The 27,939-nt window shown below is 38.7% G+C and overlaps 1 protein-coding gene across 1 annotated transcript in view; it reads right to left on the bottom strand.

Annotated features, from left to right (window-relative positions):
- Positions 1–27,939, bottom strand: part of MACROD2 (mono-ADP ribosylhydrolase 2) — a 1,997,895-nt gene that overhangs the window by 9,058 nt on the left and 1,960,898 nt on the right. The window contains exons 16-17 of the mRNA XM_049699229.1: positions 14,532–14,609; positions 11,419–11,483 (exon numbers count right to left, since the gene is read on the bottom strand). Of these exons, the coding sequence (XP_049555186.1) occupies positions 11,422–11,483; positions 14,532–14,609 (140 nt within the window). The 3' untranslated portion in view covers positions 11,419–11,421. The remainder of the gene's footprint in view (positions 1–11,418; positions 11,484–14,531; positions 14,610–27,939) is intronic.

The following is a 27,939-nucleotide window of genomic DNA, read 5'->3' as shown; positions in this document are numbered from 1 at the left end:
CTACCTGTTCTTCTTTAGGCATTTGTGTGTGTGTGTGTGTGTGTGTGTGTGTGTGTGTGTGTGTGTGTGTGTGGTCTCTAACAACCAAAAGGTACACATATGGTATACATTTGTCATCCAATTGGATAGACTGGGGTCCTGAGCCGTCTTTTTTTTTCTGGCTGTGCGAACTCTCAGGGGCTTTTTGCCATCTAAACCTTTGGTGCGTTAGCTTGTACAACGCAGGCCTTTACTTTCTTAAACTATTTTGAAGAGTAAACTTTCTGGATCTTGGTTAGGTGGCATCTTTTGCATCTTTTCTGGGGAAGCCTCTTGTATCTTATTGGTTTGAGTCACTGTTAAGATATATCTCATTAATGGCCAGATGATGGTTCCTTTAAATTGGACTTCTGAATTGGTAAATTTTTAGAATGCTCTCATTATAAACAGCCGTTTTATTGGTACTTATTAAAAAAGAAGAAAATTAAAGGGTGGAAAATATATCTAATGGTTAGTTTAAAAAAAAAAGAAAAACCAGCTTGTGAACCTTTGCTTAATTATATTGTGGGATAGACATGTTTCACTGGGGAATGCTTCCCCTGCTTGGTATTATAAGACAGGGCATATAGATCTGCCTCTCAGGAAATATTAATTAAACATACTAACGGAAACCAATCAGGCTACCTGAACTTTATAAAGTAAAAACTGAGAACTAATATGCAAGGGCTAATAATTAATAATAAAATTAGTGATTTTGCTCTGGGTTTTAACTTGTGCACTCAGAAAGAGGGCCTTGTTGAAGGTCTTATGCAAGTTTTTAAAGGCATGATAAATTAAACCCTAAAGTCCTAGAACATAGAACCCTTAAATTTCAGTTCAATTGGCAATATTCTCACTGAAAAGCAAATTAAATAAAATATAGCTGGGCAAATCAACTTTTTAATATCATTTAGGTGACCAGTTCTTTGGGGAATTAAAAGCAACTGTCTTTGCCTTGCATTAAATCTCTACAAATCAGAAATGTAAATACAGCCCACAATGACCTGAGACTGAACCTAATCAGCTCGACCAACTAGAACCGGAAACCAAAGGCAAAAAAAGGGCAAAAGTGGCCCTTTTAAACTCCAACTGTTACTGAATGCAAGTTTGTGAACCTGGCACACAGTGAGGCCAAACAAACAAAAACGTCAGAGTTTGGAGCAGAGAGGTTTATTGCAGGGCCAAGCAAGGAAAATGGGTGGCTCATGCCCAAAAACTCTGAACTCCCCAATGGTTTTTGGGGAGAAGTTTTTAATAGGCAAAATGTGGGGTGAGGGCTACAGGGTGTGTGACTTTCTTCCAATTGGTTGGTGGTGAGGTAACAGGGCGGTGCTCCAGGAATCTTGTGCTCAGCCTGAAATTACCATCCTCCACCTGGGCGGGGGCCTTAGTTCCTGCAGAAGAAACTCAAAGGTATTGTTATGTATATCCCTTGAAGGAGGAACCAGGATCCTGCTTTAATCTCTGCACTATTGTTTCTTGACTGCTCCTCCTTTGTTTCTGCATTGCCTCACTTCCCCGATGAGCAGCTGTTTGAATCTGCCCTTTATAACAAAGGGAAGGGTCAAGGGAGGCTGAATGAAGCTTATTTCCTACAAACAAGAAATGGGGGACATGGAAAGGATTTGTACCCAGGAGGGCCCCACGAGTCCTGCTCAGTTTCAAAACTGCTGGGAAGGCTCTCTCAGCCAAAATCTAATTCCTAGCCTCCTTAAGGGTTTATCAAGAATAAATAAAAATCTGAAAGCCTTTTCCATAAATAGTAAAGCCTTAATCATCTGAACAAGCAACTTTAATTTATTCCAGTTGTTCTTTATAAAGTAGTAAGCTTATATTGTATTCTTTAATTCATAACTAAGTTTTTAAAGTGAGGCTATGACATCTCCAGTTTTGTCTGGTTATACGTCTGTGTACATGTTATACATATGAGATGTGTCTACCTCTGGAAAACATCAAAATTAAACTTATAAAAGAGCTCTATTTAATTGACTTAAAAGTAAGTGCTTACAAACTAAATATTTCTAAATATGAAAGAAACTACCCAGCATGAATTTCAGGTTCACATGATCTAGAAAGTATTCAATATTAAATTAACATGTGATATTAAAGCTAGCTTAAGCTTGCTGGTTTATTGTACCTAGGTTTACTGAAGGTCAATACATGTTATTTCTGTTACAGAGTTTGTCAACAACAACAAAAAATTAACTTGGTATGATGAAATTCTTATAAGTAGATTAAATAAGAGTTTTGGGGTGAACTCTTTAGAAATAGTTATGTTTTAGGAATGTCTACTTGAAAATAATCTCTCCAAATATCTGGTAACTTGAAACTTTAGAATTGTGCTAAATTAAGTTAAAGGATGAGAGTTTGTTGAATAGCTAGGTCATTCCCAAATAAAATAAGATACTGAAAAAATGACTGAACCTTGGCTTCCCTTTAGAGAGTAACTAAAGGTGTTTAGAAGTATTAATAAATGTTTGGGGCCACACTGGGATATTTTTATAAGAAAGCACATGTTTTTAGAAATTATTATTGGTATTTATGTTTGCCATATAGAGTGCTAATGTAGAAGACAGTTCATAATTTCTTACTTCTTAGTTTTCACTAGAAATTAAGGTTTTTAAGAGTTGAGGATTCTAAGCATGTAATTAAAGCTAATAGAAATAATAAAGGAACCATTTCAGTAGGAAAGTAAGATGTGTGTTGTGAACAAAAGAAGGTATGAAAAATGGAATTGCATTTTGTTAAGGGAAAAGAAAGTAATTTTGTCCTAGAGCTGGTTGTTTCTAGATGTGGGGAAAATTAAGGGGCAAAATAATATGCATACAGAAAGGGGTGGAAAAGGAACCCTGAGAATAGAGTTTTGTTCATGGTCAGGAGTGGCTGAATTAATTAAGTAGATGGATGGATTTTCTTGTTAAAAGTAAGCTGGTACAAGACTGGAGTTTCACTTTCTGTCTCTGTTAAGAAAACAAAGTTTTCTTGAAGTGCTGCTTTGGTAGCAGATTGTGTGAGCTTCTGTGCCTTTAAGTGACCTGTATTTACTTTTGAAATCTTTTGTCACTTTGGTTAAGTGAACAAGCTGTCATCCTATTTGACCAAGTGTTTTAAAACTTTTGACCTCCAGCTAACTTTAAAATGCTTCAGAGGGCCCCTAAGGAATCTCAGAGAAGAATATCAAACTGATTGGGCCTATGGTAAGTTAAATTACTTGAGAAACATTGTCAAGTAATTAGAGATGAACCTTAGGTTATATTTTATGGATAAATGTCATTAGTATGGATATCCCAAAACGTATATGAAATTCCTAAAAATCTGATATGCCCTGGTATAATGTTATCAGTCATAATTCTAGTTATTATCTTAAAAATGTTATATGTCATAGAAATATCCAAGTTTCTTGTCAATTGCATTGTAATCATATCTTTAACCATGTCATTTTAAGTCTTGTTGTTTATAGACAATCATTGTTTTACTCTGATAATTTTATAAAGTGAACTGCAAGAAAATTCCTAAGAAGGATTTTTAGCAAATATAAGTTTCTGATAACTTTTAGATCATACTGCTGAACTCCGTAAGAAATTACAAAACTCTAAGACTTCATCCAGCTCATCAGGAATTAATCTTACTATCTCTCAAATTTCTTTGCTAGTGATACACAGAATACAAAAGGAATAGTTTGACAAGTTACAATCAGTTCAGTTTGGGATACATTGAGTATGACTCTGAAACTCCAAGAAGAGTCCTAGATATAGAATTAAGTTGATTTTTTTCACACAAAATTATCTACTACAATATATTGATTGATCAATATAATGCCAACTTATAATAACACCAAGTTCTCATTATATGTGGGTCATTTCTTGAGCACTCTGAACTGTTACACTGACATACAGTACTTGCCCACTCCCATGACAACATTACACTAGTTTTATTTTAAAAGTCTTGTTACTGCATAAATAAGTCTCCACACCTTATCACTACCACATCGTCTTCCTCTTCAAAATTGTCTTGGCTGTTTTCGTTCTTTTTTTTTTTATACAGCAGGTTCTTATTAGTCATCAATTTCATACACATCAGTGTATACATGTCAATCCCAATTGCACAATTTGTCACACCCCCACCCCCATCCCCCTGCAGCTGTCCCCCTTTGGTGTCCATACATTTGTTCTCTACATCTGTGTCTCAATTTCTGCCCTGCAAACCGGTTCATCTGTACCATTTTTCTAGGTTCCACATATATGCGTTAATATACGATATTTGTTTTTCTCTTTCTAACTTACTTCACTCTGTATGACAGTCTCTAGGTCCATCCACGTCTCAACAAATGACCCAATTTCATTCCTTCCTATGGCTGAGTGATATTCCATTGTATATATGTACCACATCTTCTTTAACCATTCATCTGTCGATGGGCATTTAGGTTGGTTCCATGACCTGGCTATGGTAAATAGTGCTGCAATGAACATTGGGGTGCATGTGTCTTTTTGAATTATAGTTTTCTCTGGGTATATGCCTAGTAGTGGGATTGCTGGATCATATGGTAATTCTATTTTTAGTTTTTTAAGGAACCTCCATACTGTTCTCCATAGTGGCTGTATCAATTTACATTCCCACCAACAGGGCAAGAGTGTTCCCTTTCCTCCACACCCTCTCCAGCATTTGTTGTTTGTAGATTTTCTGATGATGCCCATTCTAACTGGTGTGAGGTGATACCTCACTGTAGTTCTGATTTGCATTTCTCTAATAATTAGCGATGTTGAGCAGCTTTTCATGTGCTTCTTGGCCATCTGCATGTCTTCTTTGGAGAAATGTCTATTTAGGTCTTCTGCCCATTTTTGGATTGGGTTGTTTTTTTAATATGGAGCTGCATGAGCTGTTTATATATTTTGGAGATTAATCCTTTGTCTGCTGTTTCGTTTGCAAATATTTTCTCCCATTCTGAGGGTTGTCTTTTCGTCTTGTTTATGGTTTCCTTTGCTGTGCAAAAGCTTTGAAGTTTCATTAGGTCCCATTTATTTATTTTTGTTTTTATTTCCATTACTCTAGAAGGTGGGTCAAAAAAGACCTTGCTGTGATTTATGTCAAAGAGTGTTCTTCCTGCGTTTTCCTCTAAGAATTTTATAGTGTCTGGTCTTACATTTAGATATCTAATCCATTTTGAGTTTATTTTTGTGTATGGTGTTAGGGAGTGTTCTAATTTCATTCTTTTACATGTAGCTGTCCAGTTTTCCCAGCACCACTTATTGAAGAGATTGTCTTTTCTCCACTGTATATCCTTGCCTCCTTTGTCATAGATGAGTTGACCATAGGTGCATGGGTTTATCTCTGGCTTTCTATCTTGTTCCATTGATCTATGTTTCTGTTTTTGTGCCAGTACCATATTGTTTTCATTACTGTAGCTTTGTAGTATAGTCTGAAGTCAAGGAGTCTGATTCCTCCAGCTCTGTTATTTTCCCTCCAGACTGCTTTGGCTATTTGGGGTCTTTTGTGTCTCCATACAAATTTTAAGATTTTTTGTTCTAGTTCCGTAAAAAATGCCATTGGTAATTTGATAGGGATTGCATTGAATCTGTAGATTGCTTTGGGTAGTATAGTCATTTTCACAATATTGATTCTTCCAATCCAAGAACATGGTATATCTCTCCATCTGTTGGTATCATCTTTAATTTCTTTCAGCAGTGTCTTAGAGTTTTCTGCATACAGGTCTTTTGTCTCCCTAGGTAGGTTTATTCCTAGGTATTTTAGTGTTTTTGTTGCAATGGTAAATGGGAGTGTTTCCTTAATTTCCCTTTCAGATTCTTCATTATTAGTGTATAGGAATGCAAGAGATTTCTCTGCATTAATTTTGTATCCTGCAACTTTACCAGATTCATTGATTAGCTCTAGTAGTTTTCTGTGGCATCTTTAGGATTCTTTATGTATAGTCTCATGTCATCTGCAAACAGTGACAGTTTTGCTTCTTCTTTTCCAATTTGTATTCCTTTTATTTCTTTTTCTTCTCTGCTTGCCGTGGCTACGACTTCCAAAACTATGTTGAATAATAGTGGTGAGAGTGGACATCCTTGTCTTGTTCCTGATCTTAGAGGAAATGCTTTCAGTTTTTCACCATTGAGAATGATGTTTGCTGTGGGTTTGTCGTATATGGCCTTTATTATGTTGAGGTAGGTACCCTCTATGCCCACGTTCTGGAGAGTTTGTATCATAAATGGGTGTTGAATTTTGTCAAAAGCTTTCTCTGCATCTATTGAGATGATCTATGGTTTTTATTCTTCAACTTGTTAATATGGTGTATCACGTTGATTGATTTGTGTATATTGAAGAATGCTTGCGTCCCTGGGATAAATCCCACTTGATCATGCTGTATGATCCTTTCAATGTGTTGCTGGATTCTGTTTGCTACTATTTTGTTGAGGATTTTTGCATCTATATTCATCAGTGATATTGGTCTGTAATTTTCTTTTTTTGTAGTATCTTTGTCTGGTTTTGGTATCAGGGTGATGGTGGCCTCATAGAATGAGTTTGGGAGTGTTCCTTCCTCTGCAATTTTTTGGAAGAGTTTAAGAAGGATGGGTGTTAGCTCTTCTCTAAATGTTTGATAGAATTCACCTGTGAAGCCATCTGGTCCTGGACTTTTGTTTCTTGGAAGCTTTTTAATCCCAGTTTCAATTTCATTACTTGTGATTGGTCTGTTCATATTTTCTGTTTCTTGCTGGTTCAGTCTTGGAAGGTTATACCTTTCTAAGAATTTGTCCATTTCTTCCAGGTTGTCCATTTTATTGGCATAGAGTTGCTTGTAGTAGTCTCTCAGGATGCTTTGTATTTCTGCAGTAACTTCTCCTTTTTCATTTCTAATTTTATTGATTTCTCTCCCGCTTTTTCTTGATGAGTCTGGCTAAAGGTTTATCAATTTTGTTTATCTTCTCAAAGAACCAGCTTTTAGTTTTATTGATCTTTGCTATTGTTTCTATTTCATTTATTTCTGCTCTGCTCTTTATGATTTTTTTCCTTCTGCTAACTTTGGGTTTTGTTTGTTCTTTTTCTAGTTCCTTTAGGTGTAAGGTTAGATTATTTGAGATTTTTCCTGTTTCTTGAGGTAGGCTTGTATAGCTATAAACTTCCCTCTTAGAACTGCTTTTGCTACATCCCATGGGTTTTGGATTGTCATGTTTTCATTGTCATCTTTTTTTTAGTGATCTCTTGGTTATTTAGTAACGTATTGTTCAGCCTCCATTTGTTTGTGTTTTTTATGGTTTTTTTCCCTGTAATTCATTTCTAATCTCATAGTGTTGTGGCCAGAAAAGATGCTTGATATGATTTCAATTTTCTTAAATATACTGAGGCTTGATTTGTGACCCAAGATGTGATCTATCCTGGAGAATGTTCCATGCACACTTGAGAAGAAAGTGTAATCTGCTGTTTTTGGATGGAATGTCCTATAAATATCAATCGAATCTATCTGGTCCATTGTGTCATTTAAAGCTTCTGTTTCCTTATTTATTTTCATTTTGGATCATCTGTCCATAGGTGTAAGTGAGGTGTTAAAGTCCCCCACTCTTATTGTGTTACTGCTGATTTCCTCTTTTATAGCTGTTAGCAGTTGCCTTATGTATTGAGGTGCTCCTATGTTGGGTGCATATATATTTATAATTGTTATATCTTCTTCGTGGATTGATCTCCTCATCATTATGTAGTGTCCTTCCTTGTCTCTTGTAACATTCTTTATTTTAAAGTCTATTTTATCTGATATGAGTATTGCTACTCCAGTTTTCTTTTGATTTCCATTGGCATGGAATATCTTTTTCCATCCCCTCACTTTCAGTCTGTATGTATCCCTAGGTCTGAAGTGGGTCTCCTGTAGGCAGCATATATATGGGCCTTGTTTTTATATCCATTCAGCAAGCCTGTGTCTTTTGGTTGGAGCATTTAATCCATTCACGTTTAAGGTAATTATCAATATGTATGTTCCTATTAACATTTTCTTAATTGTTTTGGGTTTGTTTTTGTAGGTCCTTTTCTTCTCTTGTGTTTCCCACTCAGAAAAGTTCCTTTAGCATTTGTTGTAGAGCTGGTTTGGTGGTGCTGAATTCTCTTAGCTTTTGCTTGTCTGTACAGCTTTTGCTTTCTCCATCGAATCTGAATGAGATCCTTGCTGGGTAGTGTAATCTTGCTTGTAGGTTCTACCCTTTCATCACTTTAAATATATCGTGCCACTCCCTTCTGGCTTGTAGAGTTTTCTGCTGAGAAATCAGCTGTTAACCTTATGGGAGTTCCCTTGTATGTTATTTGTCATTTTTCCCTTGCTGCTTTCAATAATTTTTCTTTGTCTTTAATTTTTGCCCGTTTGATTACTATGTGTCTCGGCGTGTTTCTTCTTGGGTTTATCCTGTATGGGACTCTCATGGCTATTTCCTTTCCCATGTTAGGGAAGTTTTTGAATATAATCTTTGCAAATATTTTCTCGGTTCCTTTCTCTCTCTCTTCTCCTTCTGGGACCCCTATAATGCGAATGTTGTTGCGTTTAATGTTGTCCCAGAGGTCTCTTAGGCTGTCTCATTTCTTTTCATTCTTTTCTTCTTTATTCTGTTCCACAGCAGTGAATTCCACCATTCTGTCTTCCAGGTCAGTTATCCGTTCTTCTGCCTCAGTTATTCTGCTATTGATTCCTTCTAGTGTAGTTTTCGTTTCAGTTATTGTATTGTTCATCTCTGTTTGTCCTTTAATTCTTCTAGGTCTTTGTTAAACATTTCTTGCATCTCCATCTTTGCGTCTATTGTTTTTCTGAGGTCCTGGATCATCTTCACTATCATTATTCTGAATTCTTTTACTGGAAGGTTGCCTATCTCCACTTCATTTCATTGTTTTTCTGGGGTTCTATCTTGTTCCTTCATCTGGTATATAGCCCTCTGCCTTTTCATCTTGTCTATCTTTCTGTAAATGTGGTTTTTGTTCCACATGCTGCAGGATTGTAGTTCTTCTTGCTTCTGCTCTCTGCCCTCTGGTGGATGAGGCTAAGAGGCTTGTGCAAGTTTCCTGATGGGAGGGACGGGTAGTGGGTAGAGCTGACTGTTGCTCTGGTGGGCAGAGCTCAGTAAAACTTTATTCTGCTTGACTGCTGATGGGTGGGGCTGGGTTCCCTCCCTGTTGGTTGTTTGGCCTGAGGCAACGCAACACTTGAACCTACCTGGGCTCTTTGGTGGGGTTAATGACAGACTCTGGGAGGGCTCATGCCAAGGAGTACTTCCCAGAACTTCTGCTGCCAGTGTCTTTTCCCCACAGTGAGCCACAGCCACCCCCTGCCTCTGCAGGAGACCCTCCAACACTAGCAGATAGGTCTGGTTCAATCTCCTATGGGGTCACTGCTCCTTCCATTGGGTCCTGATGCACACACTACTTTGTGTGTGCCCTCCAAGAGTGGAGTCTCTGTTTCCCCCAGTCCTGTCAAAGTCCCGCAATCAAATCCCGCTAGCCTTCAAAGTCTGATTCTCTAGGAATTCCTCCTCCTGTTGCCGGACCCCCAGGTTGGGAAGGCTGACACAGGGCTCAGAACCTTCACTCCAGTGGGTGGACTTCTGGTATAAGTGTTCTCCAGTCTGTGAGTCACCCACCCAGCAGTTATGGGATTTGATTTTACTGTGATTGCGCCTCTCCCACCGTCTCATTGTGGCTTCTCCTTTGTCTTTGGATGTGGGATATCTTTTTTGGTGAGTTCCAGTGTCTTCCTGTCAATGATTGTCCAGCAGCTAGTTGTGATTCTGGTGTTCTCGCAAGAGGGAGTGAGAGCACGTCCTTCTACTCCACCATCTTGGCTCAGGACCTCATCAGGAATTAATTAACTGATAAATATAATTTACAATTTTATCACTTTCTGAAATATACTTCTAAGTTTTTTTTTTCCAGAAAAAAATCTTTTCTCTTCTGCTATGACCTACATGTTGATAAAGTATACCTTTGTAGACAAAGATGAAACATTTATCTTTTTCTCTTTACCTGATCCTTCAGGTATTTGGCTTCTCCAGCTAGCTCTCCTGTGGACTTGATGGTTTATTGCAACCAGATTACTACTAGTTATACTAATCATAATAATTTGTGTTTTTTTGCTTCCAAATGCTGGTCCAATTTATGACCATGGGGAAGCACTGTGAATGAAAAATATTGCCTGTCATATTCTGTCGCTCCATGGTAAGTTGTCAGCCACTGCAGCCACCCCTAATGGTGCACCCCGAGGGGACTCAGGATGGGAAAGAACAGGATATTGGCCCCAGACAGCTGAGCTGCACATCAAAGGAATGATTCCAAAGAGCCCAGATTCTTGCATCTTCCCATAAGTAGAAAAGGGCTAAATTCATTAACTTGAGATAGCTGGTTTTCCTTAATTAACAGTAATCTTTTCATGTTCCAACTACCTGGTCTTTGTTGTAAAACTCCTATAGTTCCTGCTTCCCCCCTTACCTCTTCAGAGCAGTCCTGACGAGCTATCCTAGGCTTGAAGTCCTCAGAAGGTCCACCAAATAAAACATAATTCTCAACTTTTACGTTGTGCTTTTTTTTTCAGTCGACAGAGGCAAGCGTATCAACGTATTTGTGTCTTGCCCTGGATGATGCACAATTCGTTTATCGCATAGTTTTTTTTTCCACAGCTTAGTATTTTAAGCTAGGAATCAGAATAGCTAGGCTGGCTTCTTTTCTTTAATTCTTCTCTCCAGCCCTCAAGATACAAAAAAGTGTTACAGACCACTCATTGTTCTAGATATACTTCAGACTTGGCTGAGTGATTTAGAACGTTGGTCTGGAAAAACTCGTAATCAGCGTCTGGCCCCATTTATGTTCCCGTGGAATTCCGTGAGGCTCCTTCAACTCAAGAAACCTTTGTGTAGAGGTGCAGGTCCACAGGTAGTGGTGTGAGAGGACGGGACATAAGGCGGGCGTCTATCAATCAGCCCAAATACACTCAAATTCCTTTCCCATTCTCCAGGGCAAAGTTTAGTGTTTGTTAGGCTTAAAAACAGATATACTAAACAACTCAGCAGGTAACTTCTGGAAAAGCAATGCTTCAGAATCAGCTTGGGGTTGCTGAAATAATTTGATCCCTCCAGGAAGCCAGGAGGTGAGATGCATGGAAAATTTTTTTTCTTGTTATCAAAGCTCAGAAAACCAGGGTATTGCATGATCTGGATATGCTGTAGCTTATCTTTTTCCTTCAAAGATGGTAAGTTTCTTACAATACGTTATTTGGTATAAATATTTTAAAAGTTTAGTCTGAAGCTAAACTTTTAAACGTTTCAAAGTTCTATCCACGGGACTGCAGAGAACTGAGGGGAATCCAACATGCCTCTTACAAACAGTTTCTATGGCCGGCCCATTTAATCAATTGAAAATCTTGTGACAGAGGCAACTTACCTATTAATCTTCTTGCTGACTCTCTGTTGGGTCATTTACACTGTCAACCTGATTATTCATTTCAACTGGAACCAGAAAGGAAAACAAAAAGGTTAAAGAAATCTCTCAAACATATTAAAGTGGCCTGTGAATTGTTACACTCCTGATTTCCTAGCTTATACTTCTTTCAGTTTGTTTTCATTCATTCAAGATTTGGGGGCCACTCATAGATTTTTACTGGTGGGGGAACGGGGAGGGCAGAGTCGCTTCTTTACTAAACTGTAGGAGCTGAGTTGTCATTTCGTACCAGATTTTTGGGTTGATATTTTGTGTGTATTTATTACCATCCTTAGGTAAATTCAAAGGCCTTAATAGATGTCTATGAAAATAAAGAGGAAACAAAGCAAACCAGAGCATCGACGTGCAGAGAGGTAAGCAGCTTCCTCTAAAACAGCGATGCCAGTAGGCCTGCTCGGTTTGCCAGGTCTTCAGTTTTGAAATTCAGAACTGACACTGTAAACTTGCCAGCGGGGGCACTGGCAGTGGACACCATGAAATAGAAAAGCAAAACATCTAACCAGATCGCACAGCAATGATAGAACGTGTGCTTTTACTCTACCGGGTGTTCTATGTAAGCATTTGCATACAAATAGCACACGTAATTCATTAATACCATTGTCCAGAAGGAGCCCAGAGCAGGCACAGCAGATACTGGAAATTTTCAAGGGTCAGTAGGTTTAATTAGATTGGTATTTTTAGAGCATCAAAGCCCATATTACAAACTGCAAGACTTATACAGATGAACAATGGCTAGGCCAAACGTAACAACAGAATTCTGACTTCAAACCTTTGGAGCAAGCAGCTCAGAATGGTCAGGACTTGGTCAGTGACTGCCAGCTTCCCTGTATTTTACTCCATGCTCCCAACACAGGACCAGCCAGGGAAAGCCAAATATGTTCCCAAACCAATCAGCCACTTCTAGTTAGCCCAAGTGCAGCTTCCCCTTACCAGCAACCTCCAAACAAGGATGCCTGAAGTCTCCCCTCTTGTTAGAAGTTCCCCACTTCCCTCCCTGCCTTTGAGCTGGCCAAACACAAGCGATGATGGCTGTGTGACACCCATGCTTTGGTAGCTCTGAATAAGTAACCTCTGTTTGTTCTCATTTGGATAGTCTTCATTTGTTGGAACAAAAGCAACAATCCAAATCTATTTTACTTTTTTTTTTTTTTTTTTTGGCGGTACGCGGGCCTCTCACTGTTGTGGCCTCTCCCGTTGCGGAGCACAGGCTCCAGATGCGCAGGCTCAGCGGCCATGGCTCACGGGCCCAGCCGCTCCGCGGCATGTGGGATTTTCCCGGACTGGGGCATGAACCCGTGTCCCCTGCATCAGCAGGCAGACTCTCAACCACTGCGCCACCAGGAAAGCCCGAAATCTCTTTTACTTTAATCAAGTTTTCATGTTCAAGAAAAACAGTGGCAGGTGCTGGATCTCACATTCCAAAGAGACTTGAAAGAGGGAATGACATTGGATGGCAGCCCACCCAACTCTCTCTCAAGGAGGTCTCTTTGTTCCTCCTGCAAACTAGCCTTGGTTTCTAATGATGTGTGAGCCCATTCTTTACCCCAGGTATAAACTGGCCAGTTACAGGAAGTGTACCTCTAAAAAAAAGAATAATGTATGCACTTTCTATCCTGGTCTACAAAAATATGGGTGAGTGTTCCTTTTCTGTTCCTTCCTCCAACCCAAGGGTCCCTAGTTCCAAAACCTAATAAGTGTTAGTATGAAAAGCATTTCATGATCAAATAAGTTTGGGAAAAGCAATGTTAAATGATGTTAAGAAGTTTCTTTACAGCTGAGACTTTGGAGAGCCTGGAATGTGCATGGCAAATCTCCAAGATTTCCCACATTTCTCTCCCTTTTATTCATTGAGCATTGCATGGACCTCGTATTCTCTGGAACATGCTTTGCAGAGAACTAGTTAAGAACCGTGCCTATAGTGTCACAAAAAGGCTGGGGAAGGTTTCATTCAACTGGGCATCACCAACATGGGGTGGCTTTTCATGGAATGAATCTGGGGTTTGACAATATTATTCCCCTAGATAAAGCATGCCCAGGGGTTAAAAAAAAATCAGTTTTTTTGGGTGTATGATAGGCTTAAAGATGTATTGTAGAACACGGGAAATATAGCCAATATTTTGTAATAACTGTAAATGGAAAGTGACCTTTAAAAAATTGTATATATTTTTTTAAAAAATTAAAAAAAATAATTAAAAAATCAGTTGGTGCAGAAGGGCGTGTATAATTAAGGGAGGCAATTAGGTGAGGGCAAGCCTTGTAGCAGGGTGGAATGCATGGCATAGGAAACCATTTAAAACCACCAAGTAACTTCTACCAGTGGCTGAAATTTTCCCAAGGTCATTATCAACTCAAAGTAATTGGCTTTGTTTTCCTGGCTAAAATAACCCAAACAACAATATATATATAAACAGTTGATCACTGAACAATAATTCTGGTTCTCTTAAGCTCTGTGGGCAAGTGGAATTAAATATTTAGAAATCATGTGTGCTCAAATAGTTGTTTTTCTAAATGATGATATTTCAAAGGGTTTCCAGTATCACTGTGCAGGGGCAAGGCTATAATATTCCTGAGGCTCACAATTGCTAGATGCCTTCAAAGTAAGATGTGACTAAAAAAAGGTTTTTGTAAATTTATTTATAAAGTACTTTTAAAGACTCACTGTGTTTTTGGCCAAGCCATCTGATGTGTGATACAGTGAGGTGAAGTGATGAAGGTCCAAGAATAACCTTAGCCCAAACTCAAGCCAGGGCTCCTCTGAATGCTGAGTGTTTGCTGAGTGTTTCCATAAGGTTCACCTGCTAGACTTCAGTTTAGCCTTGGAATTACCCACTGTTTCCTTGGTGTTGGGAAGTAAGATTCAACTGAGGCACATGCTTTTTTTTCAAAAGGCTGCCCATTTTGTTAGTTCCCAGTAGAAAATGGTTTTTGAACTTTACCTTGTTCAAACTGAATATGTTGACTCATAGAATAGACAGCTCCCTTAATCCTAGATTACACAGAGAAAATGTGCCAGATTTGTAGTTTGTGTGACTCAAATAAATAGCTCAGAAACTTACCATCAGGACTTGTAGAATTTTCTGTGTCACCAGAGCCTTCGCTTTTCACAGGAACTCTAGGTGTGTCCTCGCCTTGCGCTGAAAAAGAAGATAGTCCTTGATTAATAGAGAATTAGAACAGCCTGACTGCCAATTGTTCTGTCACCCTCCATTGCCCTCTTAAGTTTAAAAATACTCCTGGGATTGAACTTCTTTTGCAGAAAAGCTTAAAGGAGCAAATAGTAGGTTGAGTTGCTTAAATACTTTAGTGCTGTCATATTCTAAATTCTCTCTAATTTGTGAGATAATCACATACATACATGCATAATGTCTCAAATTAGAAAGCTGGTAGCATGAAAGCGGCAAAACTTGGTTTAATCAGAACAACCCACAATTTGAATTTGGGGAAATTTGTGTGTGAGTTTATGTAGCTTAAACTTGGAAGAGAATGAAAAAAGAAAACCTATTTTGCCTCAGGCATGCCTGAAAGCTGAAAGATTCATTCTCCTGGCAGTGAAGTTTAAACACAAATGAATGGCTCAGTTGCTCCCCTAGAAGACCTCAGATGCCGCCATTTTGGATCGTTGAGAATCCCATCTTTAGTTAATTTCTGTTGTAATTGTTCTCTATTTACAGTTTCATAAGGCTTGTCATCATTTGCTGTGGCTGAAGCTATATAACATGCCTAAATGTAGTTGTAAGGAGACTGTTTTTCTTGCTCCGATATTTGTACATATAGAAAAAATGATCACTATAATCTAGTTAACATCCATATTTCTTATTGTGAGAAAATTTACAGATAGTCAAAAGGACAATAATCTCTTACTTCTTAGTTAAATATCTATTATGTTTTCACAGCTTGAAGAGCCAGGGCATTTGAAAATACAAAGATAGAAAGTACTAGACGAGTCCATAACTTAAACAAAAGATTAAATTCAGTTTCATTACATGAATACCTATTGGGTCCAGAGTAGGTTCAATTTGACCTTTCTGGTAGGGTGAAGCAAGGCTAGGAAAGATCCAGTGTATAATCTCTTCAAAGAAAGATACCTTTAACTTGTACTCTTGGTAATGATTTACTGAAGCTGAGAATCAAGAAGTAAGGTGACTAATCTTTGAGCCTGGGTGGATGGAAGGTCAGTACTTGACAATATATAAAACAAACAAAGTGAAGGGAGGTGAAGAGGGTCATTTAAGTGGAGATGCCAAACAAGTTTTGCATCTAATGCTGAGGAAGAAAACTGAGAATTAGACATGTGGGAATTTGGGAGATGGCCATGTAGAATAATGTTATATTGTTGATGACATGAGAGTGGATGAGAAAAGTCAGGAAGGGGATGACATAAGGAAACATGACTCGTGGATACCCAATTCCTACAAGGACAACGTGAAAGTGACTGTGCCCATGAGTTCTTTTAGGTTGGGAAAACGAAAACAAAACTTGAAACTTCCAGCTGGACTTAACCATGTCATATCTTTTGTCACTCTGTCAATTCTAGAAAATAGACCATTTTCCAATTGCTCATCAACACGTTCCTTACAGACACAATTACAGAAGAAACTACTGATGGAGTTGTCTAAGCTCGGGAGCAGGAAGTCTTTGCTAGTATGCCTCAAAACAGAAGTAGTGAGAAAAAATGGAACTATTTGACTTTATATAAACACAAACTTATGGGTGGAAAAGCTACCATAAGAAATGTTTAAAAAAAGAAATATTACCAGTTGAGGAAAATTATTTATACCTTTTATCATAGACAAAGGGTTAATATCTTTGATATATAAAGTACTTCTAAACATAAACGAGATTGACAATTGGATAGAAAATTGAGCAAGAAATCTAACAGGAAGTTAATTAAAAAATAAGAATGGCCTGTAGTTGTGTGAAAATGTGATTCACTTTGCTACTAACGAAAAAAAATGCAAGTTAAAATTACACTGAGAGGGCTTCTCTGGTGGTGCAGTGTTTAAGAAGCTGCCTGCTAATGCAGGGGACACAGGTTCAAGCCCTGGTCTGGGAAGATTCCACATGCCACGGAGCAACTAAGCCCGTGTGCCACAACTACTGAGCCTGCGCTCTAGAGCCCGCAAGCCACTACTGAAGCCCACACGCCTAGAGCCCGTGCTCCACAACGAGAGAAGCCAGTGCAATGAGAAGCCTGCACACCACAACTAGAGAAAGGGATTTCTGCCTAAAGTAGACTATCAATCATACTGTAGAATAACACTCCCACCAAGAACAGCTAGAAACATTGAACAGATTATTTGAGGAGATTAAGGCACTAGAGAGCCATTAATGCAGCAGAAGCTGGAGGAGGTGAAAAATGGTGAACCTGACATTCCACATACAAAGAAGTTTAACAGAGCCTTCAGATGTTTTTTAATGAGATTTGGGGGGAGAGAGGAAAAACTTACAGGTCAGGGCCCCCCAAAGAAGAGGTGCGCTGATAAGTACCTTGAGTTTTCTGTGGGTTATACTTGGGGGGCAATGAACTTGAAATAGACCAGTTCTTAAAAATAATTGAAGGCCTACTTATAATCAATTTAATCTCTGATTCGATTTCAGTGCTCTACTCAATCCTACCAGCCTTTCAGAAACAAAAATAAATCCTCTCTGGAAGAACATAAGGCCACCCAGAGGCTCAAGTTATCTCTACAATTTTTCGCACATAGTGTCTAGCATTCAATAAAAAATTACCGGTCATTCCTGAGGAACAAGAATGGATCACTGAAAACCAAGACAATAAGACAATATATAGAGACATGTTAGAGATCTATTTGTAGATACAACTTTAAAATATGGTTAATGTGTTTGTTTAAGAATTGGGTGACAAGAGGGAGAATTCTCATGGCAAAGAAGTTAACTGGACTAGACGCTAAATAAAAAAAGTCAGATGTAAATTCTAGAACTGAAAATTATATTATATAATAATTGAAGTTTAGAATTCAATAGGTGGATTTGGTGGCAATTAGACACAGCTGAAGGAGGAATTTACAAACTGAAAGCTAAGTTAGAAAATATAAAGAATAAAATACAGATGAAAAGAATTAGCAGACATATGAGATAGGGTGTATCCTATGTGTAATGGGGCAAAAGCAATATTTTAAAAGATAATGGCTGATAATTTCCCAAACTGAATGGAAAATATCAAGCCACTGCTTTAAGAGTATTATGACACCCACGCAAAATTAATGCAACGCAAATCTTATTCAGGCCAATCAGTGTAAACTTGCAGAAAATCAAGGTTAAAGAGAAAATATATATTTAGGAGTAAAGACCCATTAACTTCAAAATAGCAACAATAGGAATTATAGATGACATCTCAATAAAAATCATGGAATCCAGAGACAATGTAATGATATCTTCAAAGCACTTAAAGAAAATATCACTAACGTAAAATTTCATACCTAGCAAAATCTTCTTTCAAACTTCCAATTTGAAATAAAAAATTTTCAGGGAAAAAATAGAATTTGTTCAGGGGGAAAAACAGTAGACCTACACTGAAGGATTTTCACTATATGAAAATATAAATTCCAGGTAGATTATAGAACTAAATTTGAAAGGTAACATGGAAAAAGACCTTTATATCATGAGGCAAAAATTTCTTACACAGTTACAAAGCACTGACCATTAGGCAAAAGACTAATAATATGGAAAACATTTAAATTAGCATCATTATTTTATCAAAACACACCATTAAGAGAGTGCAAAGTAAACCAGAGTAGAAGATATTTGCCATTTGTGTGTGTGTACATATATATATATATGTATATATACACACAAACAAACACACATATATATAATATGTATCTCACTTACAAAGGACTCTTGTACTAATATATAAAGAAAACAATATAACATAGAAAAGACAAGGAACCCAACAGAAAATGGGCAAGACACAGACATGTCATAAAAGAGAATATCCTGGCTGGTCACTTAATTTCTTCAATGACTTTTACCAAATCTCATAGTATTTAAAAGCCTCGGCTTTTTCACTATAAAAATAACTATAAAATGTTCTAACTCCTTGGACACCATCAGAACTTATTAAAATACAACATAATTGTTCTATTTCATAAGATGATTACTATGGAAGGAAAGTTAATTGACCTACCACGATTTAATCAGTACTTCTTTGACTTTCTCCTTGGCGTCATTGTTTGTGATGGGATCTAGGGTACCTGCAGCTGATTCTTCCAGGAAATCTCTTTCAAAGTCATTACTCTCAATGGTAATAACCCTGGTGATATTACTATAGAGATACCTCTCTGACATCTCAGAGAACTTTCTAGCTAATAGACAGGATGCTAGTCAATATAATAATGCTCAATGAAAATGAAGGAGCATACAAAACACTTTTAAGAGCTGGGCGAGAGAGGAAAAAAGAAGTTGAAGAAAGCAAAACCCAAAAGGCAAATCAGACAGTAAATATTTAAGTTGTTTGCCTTACGTTTTGTCTTTTCAACCTCATTATTTTAAAATATAGTACATTGTTTGAGAAATCTCAGGTTATGCCACCATATTGGCACAGATTAGCATGAGATGTAATGGCAGGTTTTGAGATCCATGACAGAGACGAAAAGAGAGATCATAGTTGTAGCTCTATATATTGCCATGTTCTTGAGCAGAGGTCTCTTAGATCCGCTTCTGAAGACCCTAAAGGTATGTTTGGTAGACATTATTCATTTAATATCATGAGTGTGCATGATACATGCGCATGTGGTATGAATATGTGACTATGTATGTGTGCAATGGCGTGCTTATGTGAATATGCATGTGTATATGTGTATGCATGTGCAAGTGTGTGTGTGTGTGTGTGTGTGTGTGTGTGTGTGTGTGTGTGTGTGTGTGGTGTATTTGGAAAGAGGGAGAGAAGAACGACAGATACTTATTACTCTGATGTGTGTGGAACTGTTATTATCCTAACGGTTTCTCCCCTGCTGGGCAATGCATCTGAGTGCCCCAGAGAAATGATGCCATTTCACACAGACAATAGAATCTGATCAAAACAAAAATTGCCTCTACAGCCTATTTATTTCAGTTTGCCTGTCCTTCCCTCATTTTGATTGCTGCTGCTTGGAACACAAATGAGGTACATTTCAGGGCTCCTACCAGGAGATAAAAGATGCTGAAATAGAAAGAGTCTGGGACAGACAGTACCATTTTCATTTTCAATTACCAACCTCAACTGTCCTCTTCAAAGCCTTGATTATGATAACCTTTTGTAGGTTAGTTGCATTACATAAAAAATAATAAAATGAAGCAAGTCTCATCACAAAGAAAAGATACTGAAATGCATATAGAATACAATTAACCAGATTTTAAAATACATAAACATGGAGAGAAGTTAGAAGATTCTCCAAGTTTTTCTTTTGAGATTTGTGTTGACAAACTCCATGCAACAAATAGAATTACAAATAATTATTTCTCAGAATGTGTAGTTGCATAGGTATCATGACAGCTATAGAAAGCAGGGCCTGTCTGGATTCAATTGTATTGAATTAAAGTGTGTTGAACCAAAGCAAGCATTCTTGAACCATCTTGACTTTTGTCATATCTGTGTTCCAACTTTATTATTAATGTAATGGATTAGGTAATTGTTTCAAAAGGCTCACTTCCTGTCTTCCACCCCTACAGGAGTTGACTTCACTGTTCCCTGACATTGGGCTTGGTCATGGAATTTGCTTTGGCTAATGGAATATTAGCAAAAGTGAGTCAAACAGAGGTTTGAAATGCATTTGTACAGTTGGGGTTTGCCCTCTTGTGCTCCTGCCTTTTGCCCCAAGAAGAACATGCTTTAGGGAGCAGCTGATCTAAGGAGGATAAGACCTGAACTCAACTCACAGCCTGACATCCTTCCTGGCCCAGACTAGATGTGGTTGATCCTCTCTGAACAAAAGAATGGATGATTGTTGTTCTAAGCCTCTGAAATTGAAGATGGCTTGTTACGCAGCATTACTGTGGTGACAACTAATGCTTAATAATGTTTTTAATTGACTCAGGCCTAACATTGCTTCTTAATTTTGTCCCATAGCAATCACAGCTATAAAACTGTGAGCTTAATTTGTGCCTACTTTTTTCACACATGATAATAAATATGTGTGAATAAATAATAAATATGTTAATTTTGATATCACCTAAAATCATCTATAGAGCTGATAGGGATAGAGTAGGATACTTAAATAGTTAGTTGAAAAATCCCACTAGGCGTTTAAAGACAGAGGGAATTTTAAGGGAGTTTGGGAGACTATTGTAAGCTAATGACCACTCAAGAAAAGAATCTAGTAACCTAGCAACAATCTACACTACCTTGAAGGAAGACCAAGCACATTCAAGTGCAAGGCACTCTCAAGCCACAAATCCTGATAGTTAAAAATACAAGACAATAGATATGGGGTCTGAATCTTGTTACATGAAGTCAGGGAGTAAATGGTCCTTGAAGAGTTGCATTTCTGCATGTAGTCAAGACAAGAGTATAAGTGAAAGGGGAAAGAAAGTAGGTGAAAGGGGACATTATACTGAAACCTGAGATGAATTACCATATTTTAGTATATGTCATCATTGCTAATGTACATATGATTAAAATAGCTCAATGACAATCCCGGTCAGACCACATAGGGTCAAAGGAGGAACTAATGATGTAAACCTTGACATCTCCCCAAAAATGAGGGAGAAGGTGGTCTTCCCCCACCTTCCCTCTGATTATAAAAATGTAGCCCTCTTTGTTCTCAGGGCTGCACTCCCTTGCCTGCCCGCTTATATCTCTCACAAGTGTCCTATGCTAATAAACTCATTCTTTACCTATCACTTTGCCTCACGCTGAATTCTTTCTGCATCGAGACTAAGGAACATGAGCTTCAGTAAGTCCTGACACCAGGTGAGCGGTTTCAATGAAAAGACAATGCGTTTGAGTCCCCTCCTAGTCAGGGATCCTGGGTTCAAGTTCCAGTCTGACTTTTGGCTGGGTTGGAGCCCCATCCGAGAAGGAGTGTGGTTTCAGGGCAACAAATGGTATCTGTATGGAATTTTGAGAAATGCCAAGTTGATGTATACAGATGAGACGTCCCTTAACAGGCTAAACTCTGTTGCCTTCACAGTGGTACTAAAATGGAAGAAAACTGGTCGCAGAGTTTAAGGCGTTTGTCACATATATTTAACTTCCAAGCTCAAATGGAGAAAAGCCATTATTCCACATGCATAAACATCAATTTATGTTCTTTTTAAGCAACTGATTGCTAGGGGAGATGAGCTCCATTAGACCTTACTTTATCCTAGAGTGCCAAGTTCACTTTCTAGGTGTAGAATCCAAGTGCAAGTAAAACTAAAGGAGATCAAAGACCAACTTACGGAGCAAGAACAGAGTGTCAGTGAGAAGACAGGACTTGAAGAGAAGTTGAGTCTTTGTATTGTTATACTTCCCCACAAACTGCTCTTTACAATCAAGGCACCAACACTATGTAAAATGATTGTAAAAGTCAGTGATGCGACTCCTCTTAGTGATGTGGTTCCAACAGCGATAAACTAAATACATTTAACCTCAAGAAAAAAATTCCAATCCTTGGTAATGGCATGGGCTTATGCATTTACATAGCTGCTTCAGTAGCAACCAGGTTTCTTATCCAGGTGTTTTGTGATAATATGTAAGGGTGCAAAGGATAAACACTACGCCTAGGAAAATTCATCCAAAGTGAAGGGAGGCAAAATAGACCAGACAGCATTTAACAGAGATTACTACCCACCTTCTCTACAACAAATGACACGCAACAAACCACAAGTCCAGCCTCTACAAATTCCTTCTCTCCTTTGAATACGCCTTTGTTTTGCTTTTTGTAACTCCCTTTTCTGTTACTCATGACAGATACTGAACCTCAGGACTGTCCATTTCTGGCCACCTTTGTGGGAAGCTCAACATCAGTGAAAGGGGATGGAGTGTAGCTCTCTGGAGTTGGACACAGCTGGTTTCAAATCCAAGCTCTGGCATCTCTTATTTGTGCGATCTTGGATAGGTCTCGTTCACATTCAGAGTCTCAGTTTTGTCACTTATACATGGAGGTAATGATATCTCCCTCACAACATATGAGGATCAAAAGAGATAATGATTGACTATAATAAACGCTTGATTAATATTTTTTGGCTGAGAGAAACAAATTTAATATCTACTTCTTGATGTCTCTTAATCAAGGATATTTAAGCATAAAAACTTAGCTGAATCACTTCTCTGTATCATTCAAGAATTTATCACATTTTTCCTCCTCTTTGGTATTATTCATTCATTCATCCAGCCAGCCAGCATATACATTGAGTCCGTGCTACGTATAAACCTTAATGAAAAGAATTGAATGGAGTAGAAGACTGGCTTAATAAATCTCAGAGAATAAAAGCACTAATACTCTTCTACAGTGTATTTTTCTTTTATTATTACCTCTTAACATGCAGGGTGTTGAGATTCCTCCTTCCTTCCTTCCTAACTTCCTTCCTAATATCTTTCCTCCCTTCCTCCCTCCCTTCCTTCCTCTCTTCTGTCATTTATTTTAATATTTTACCAATTTTTCTATTTGATTGCTCATTTTTTTCTTACTGAATTTTTTTTGAGTTTTTAAAAAAATTCTATTGGAGTATAGTTGATTTAAAAATGTTGTGTTAGTTTCTACCACACAGCAACGTATATTCACCCTCTTTTAGATTCTTCTCCCATATAGGTCACTTAAAAAACAATATCTGAAGATTTTAGAAGAAAGCATAGTAAAATTTATTTAATGTATCTTAAAGAAAATCAAAAGAAGGCAATCCAGGAGAAAATATCTGCAACGTGTTTGACAGAGGGTTAATTTTCTTAATTTATGAAGACTGCATAAAAGTCAATAAGGTCATTACTACAGGGTGAGCATGTGACACACACATTAGCAAGCTACTCCTTTCGCACATTGTCTGTGGAAGCGTTTTCTTTGGGGGGGTAAAGTGGTCACAGCATCAACCACATTCATTGTGCTGGATTCCCTCAGCAAGTGTGTCCCATGCCCAGCCCAGGCCACCACTTTGTCGGTACTGTTGCCTGTCACAGTGGGGGCCATCCTTGGGGTTGGATAGTTTTTTTCAATTCAACGTGAGCCTTGCAACTCGTTTTTGCTCTAAGAGCAAAAAAGTCAGCTTGGGCTTCACTATTCTCTTTGCTGTTTTCTCTCTCAGCCTCCAAAGCAGAAGGTGATAAACCCTATGCAAACCCTACACAGACTCCTCAGGGAATGAAGGGGGCTCCTCTTTCAAGGGGGCTTCATCTGGGACTTTCCAGCACCTCCTCCTCTGCTTCCTGCTCACCCCCAAGATCTTGCCTTATTTATTTTCCCTTTTGCCCTCTATTTGGTGAAATTCCTATTGTTTCTTTTCCCTAGAGGTAATTAGATCCAGGAATTTGTTATTGGTCTGCCTTTCCTTTTCCATTTTCCTCCCAGCAAGAGATATTGAAATGGAGAATCACAGCTTGTTTTCCTGTCTCTTTGGGGCAAGGCAGAATAAAGGTGTTCACGGCTGGCTTCATGCGCTTGTGGAAACTTCCCTGGCCTGCTCTTCTCCCAGTTGGGAAAGTAAATGGTAGCTAGTAAGACCCTATTCAGGATTATTTCAGAGCCTGGTAGAGCTAGGGAGTAGGTTGGCGGTGACACCAGGCTCACGCCTTCCTTTTGCCATGGCTACCAGCTCGTTCTTTTTTTTTTTTTTTTTTTTTTTTTGCGGTACGCAGGCCTCTCACTGTTGTGGCCTCTCCCGTTGCGGAGCACAGGCTCCGGACGCGCAGGCTCAGCAGCCATGGCTCACGGGCCCAGCCGCTCTGCAGCATGTGGGATCCCCCTGGACCGGGGCAAGAACCCGCATCCCCTGCATCGGCAGGTGGACTCTCAACCGCTGCGCCACCAGGAAAGCCCAGCTTGTTCTTTTAATTACTGTTTTTATTTGTGTTGTTCGTTTGCTTGTTTTACTTATCTGCTTCATATCATTATGTTTGGGTGAGTGAGATTTTTAAATGTGACTTCACATCACCAGCTTAAACCCAAGACCAGATGTGCAGACTCCTTTGATTTGTGGGATGGGGTATTCACTCCGGGTGTCTCACATACTTGGCCTTTGTCAACAGCTGGTTTTAGGAATATTTATCAAAGGATAGTTCTGATCAGACTTGAGGTTATGGACTGAATATTTGTGACCCCACCCCCCCCGCCCCTGTCACAAGATTCATATGTTGAAGCCCCAAGTGGCAATGTGACTGTATTTGGAAATAGGGCCTTCATGGAGGTAATTAAAATTAAACGAGGTCACAATAGTGAGGCCCTAATCTGATAGGACTGTGGCTTTCTAAGAAGAGAGCCCTCTCTCTCTCCCTTTGCCATATGAGGACACAGTGAGAAGGGGGCCACCTATAGGCCAGGAAGACAGATCCCGCCATAAACCAAATCAGCCAGCACCTTGATTTGGACTTCTCAGCCTCCAGAGCTGTGAGAAAATAGACTTCTGTTGTTTAAGCCGCCCAGTCTATGGTATTTTTTTTATGGCAGCCTGAGCAGATGGGTATACTTGATTTACAATTAGTTCCTATTTCTTCGGGACAAAAGTACAATTGTAAGCCATCTGCCCCTCATCTAACCTATTTTCTCCCAAAGAACCTCAATCCTAAAGCTGCTCCTTGACCATCCTACTGGTGGTCATCACTTGTAGACACATGCCCTTGGCTCCCTCTCCAAAGTCAAAAAGGAATGACTGTTCTCAATGGTGAAAAACTGAAAGCATTTCCTCTAAAATCAGGAAGAAGACAAGGATGTCCACTCTTGCCACTTAGTTTTGGAAGTTTTTCAACATAGTTTTGGAAGTCCTAGCCACAGCAATCAGAGAAGAAAATGAAATAAAATGAATCCAAATTGGAAAAGAAGAAGTAGAATTGTCATTGTTTGTAGATGACATGATACTATACATAGAAAATCATAAAGATGCTACCAGAAAACTACTAGAGCTCATCAATGAATCTGGTAAAGTTGCAGGATACAAAATTAATACACAGAAATCTCTTGCATTACTATACACTAACAGTGGAAGATCAGACGGAGAAATTAAGGAAACAATCCCGTCTACTATCACATCAAAAGGATAAAATACCTAGGAATAAACCTACCTAAGGAGGCAAAAGACCTGTACTCAGAAAACTATAAGGTACTGATGAAAGAAATCAAAGATGACACAAACAGATGGAGAGATATACCATGTTCTTGGATTGGAAGAATCAATATTGCCAAAATGACAATATTATCCAAAGTAATCTACAGATTCAACGCAATACCCATCTAATTACCAATAGCATTTTTCATAGAATTAGAAGGAAAAAAATTACAGTTTTTAAGGAAATACAAAAGACCTCGAATAGCCAAAGCAATCTTGAGAAAGCAAAACAGAGCTGGGGGAATCAGGGTCCCTGACTTCAGAGTATATTACAAAGCTACAGTAATCAAAACAGTATGGTACTGGCACAAAAACAGATATAGCTCAATGGAACAGGACAGAAAGTCCAGCGATAAACCCATGCACCATGGTCATGTAATCTATGACAAAGGAGGCAAGAATATACAGTGGAGAAAAGACAGTCTCTTCAATAACTGGTGCTGGGAAAACTGGACAGCTACATGTAAAGGAATGAAATTAGAACATTCTCTAACACCATACACAAAAATAAACTCAAAATGGAGTAAAGACCTAAATGTAAGACCAGATACTATAAAACTCTTATAGGAAAACATAGGCAAAACACCCTCTGGTGTAAATTGCAGCAAGATCTTTTTACAATCCACCTCCTAGAGTAATGAAAATAAAAGCAACAATAAACAAATGGGACCTAATGAAACTTAAAAGCTTTTGTACAGCAAAGGAATCCATAAACAAAACGAAAAGACCACCCACAGAATGGGAGAAAATATTTTCAAATGAAGCAACCGACAAGGGATTAATCTCCAAAGTATACAAACAGCTCATGCAGCTCAGTATCAAAAAAACAACCCAATCAAAAAATGGGCAGAAGGGGCTTCCCTGGTGGCGCAGTGGTTGAGAGTCCGCCTGCCGATGCAGGGGACACGGGTGCGTGCCTCGGTCCGCGAGAATCCCACATGCCGCGGGGCGGCTGGGCCCGTGAGCCATGGCCGCTGAGCCTGCGCGTCTGGAGCCTGTGCTCCACAATGGGAGAGGCCACAACAGTGAGAGGCCCGCATACTGCAAAAAAAAAAAAAAAAAAAAAAAAGGGCAGAAGACCTAAATAGACGTTTCTCCAAAGAAGATATACAGATGGCCAAAAAGCACATGAAAAGATGCTCAACATCACTAATTATTAGAGATATGCAAATCAAAACTACAATGAGGTTATCACCTCACACTGGTCAGAATGGCCATCATCAAAAAATCTACAAACAATAAATGCCGGGGAGGGTGTGGAGAAAAGGGAACCCTCCTACACTGTTGGTGGGAATGTAAATTGGTGTAGCCACTATTGAGAACAGTAGGGAGGTTCCTTAAAAACTAAAAATAGAGCTACCATATGATCCAGCAATCACACTCCTGGGCATATATCTGGAGAAAACCATAATTCGAAAAGATACATGCACCCCAATGTCCACTGCAGCACAATTTACAATAGCTGAGACATGGAAGCAACCTAAATGTCCATCAAAGGATGAATGGATAAAGAAGTGGTATGTATATACAGTGGAATATTGCTCAGCCATAAAAAAGAATGAAATAATGCCACTTGCAGTGACATGGATGGCCCTAGAGACTGTCATATGAAGTGAAGTAAGTCACACAGAGAAAGACAAATATATGATATCACTTATATGTGGAATCTAAAAAAATGGTACAAATTAACTTATTTACAAAACAGAAATAGAGTCACAGATGTAGAAAACAAACTTATGGTTACCAAGGGGGAAAGGGTGGCGGAAGGGATAAACTGGGAGACTGTGATTGACATATACACACTACTATTTATAAAACAGCTAACTAACAAGAACCTACTATTTAGCACATGGAACTCTACACAATGCTGTGTAATGACCTATATGGGAAAAGAATCTAAAAAAGAGTGGATATATGTATATGTATAGCTGAGTCACTTTGCTGTACCTCAGAAACTAACACAGCATTGTTAATCAACTATACTCCAAAAAAAATTAATTAAAAAAAAATGAATGACTAAGATGACAGGCTCATACTGATGGAAAATCTGCATGTTTCTGCAAGACACCCCTTCCATGGCAACACACCTCTTCATGTATTAATTGGGAATTTCTACCCTAATCAAAATCAGGGCTTCCCTGGTGGCCCAGTGGTTGAGAGTCCGCCTGCCGATGCAGGGGACACGGGTTCGTGCCCTGGTCCGGGAAGATCCCACATGCTGCGGAGTGGCTG

Source organism: Orcinus orca, chromosome 16, assembly GCF_937001465.1.
Source record: "Orcinus orca chromosome 16, mOrcOrc1.1, whole genome shotgun sequence".
Classification (NCBI taxonomy): Eukaryota; Metazoa; Chordata; class Mammalia; order Artiodactyla; family Delphinidae; genus Orcinus; species Orcinus orca.
The sequence above is the reverse complement of the archived record's forward strand: the minus strand, read 5'-3'. Positions and strand labels throughout refer to the sequence as shown.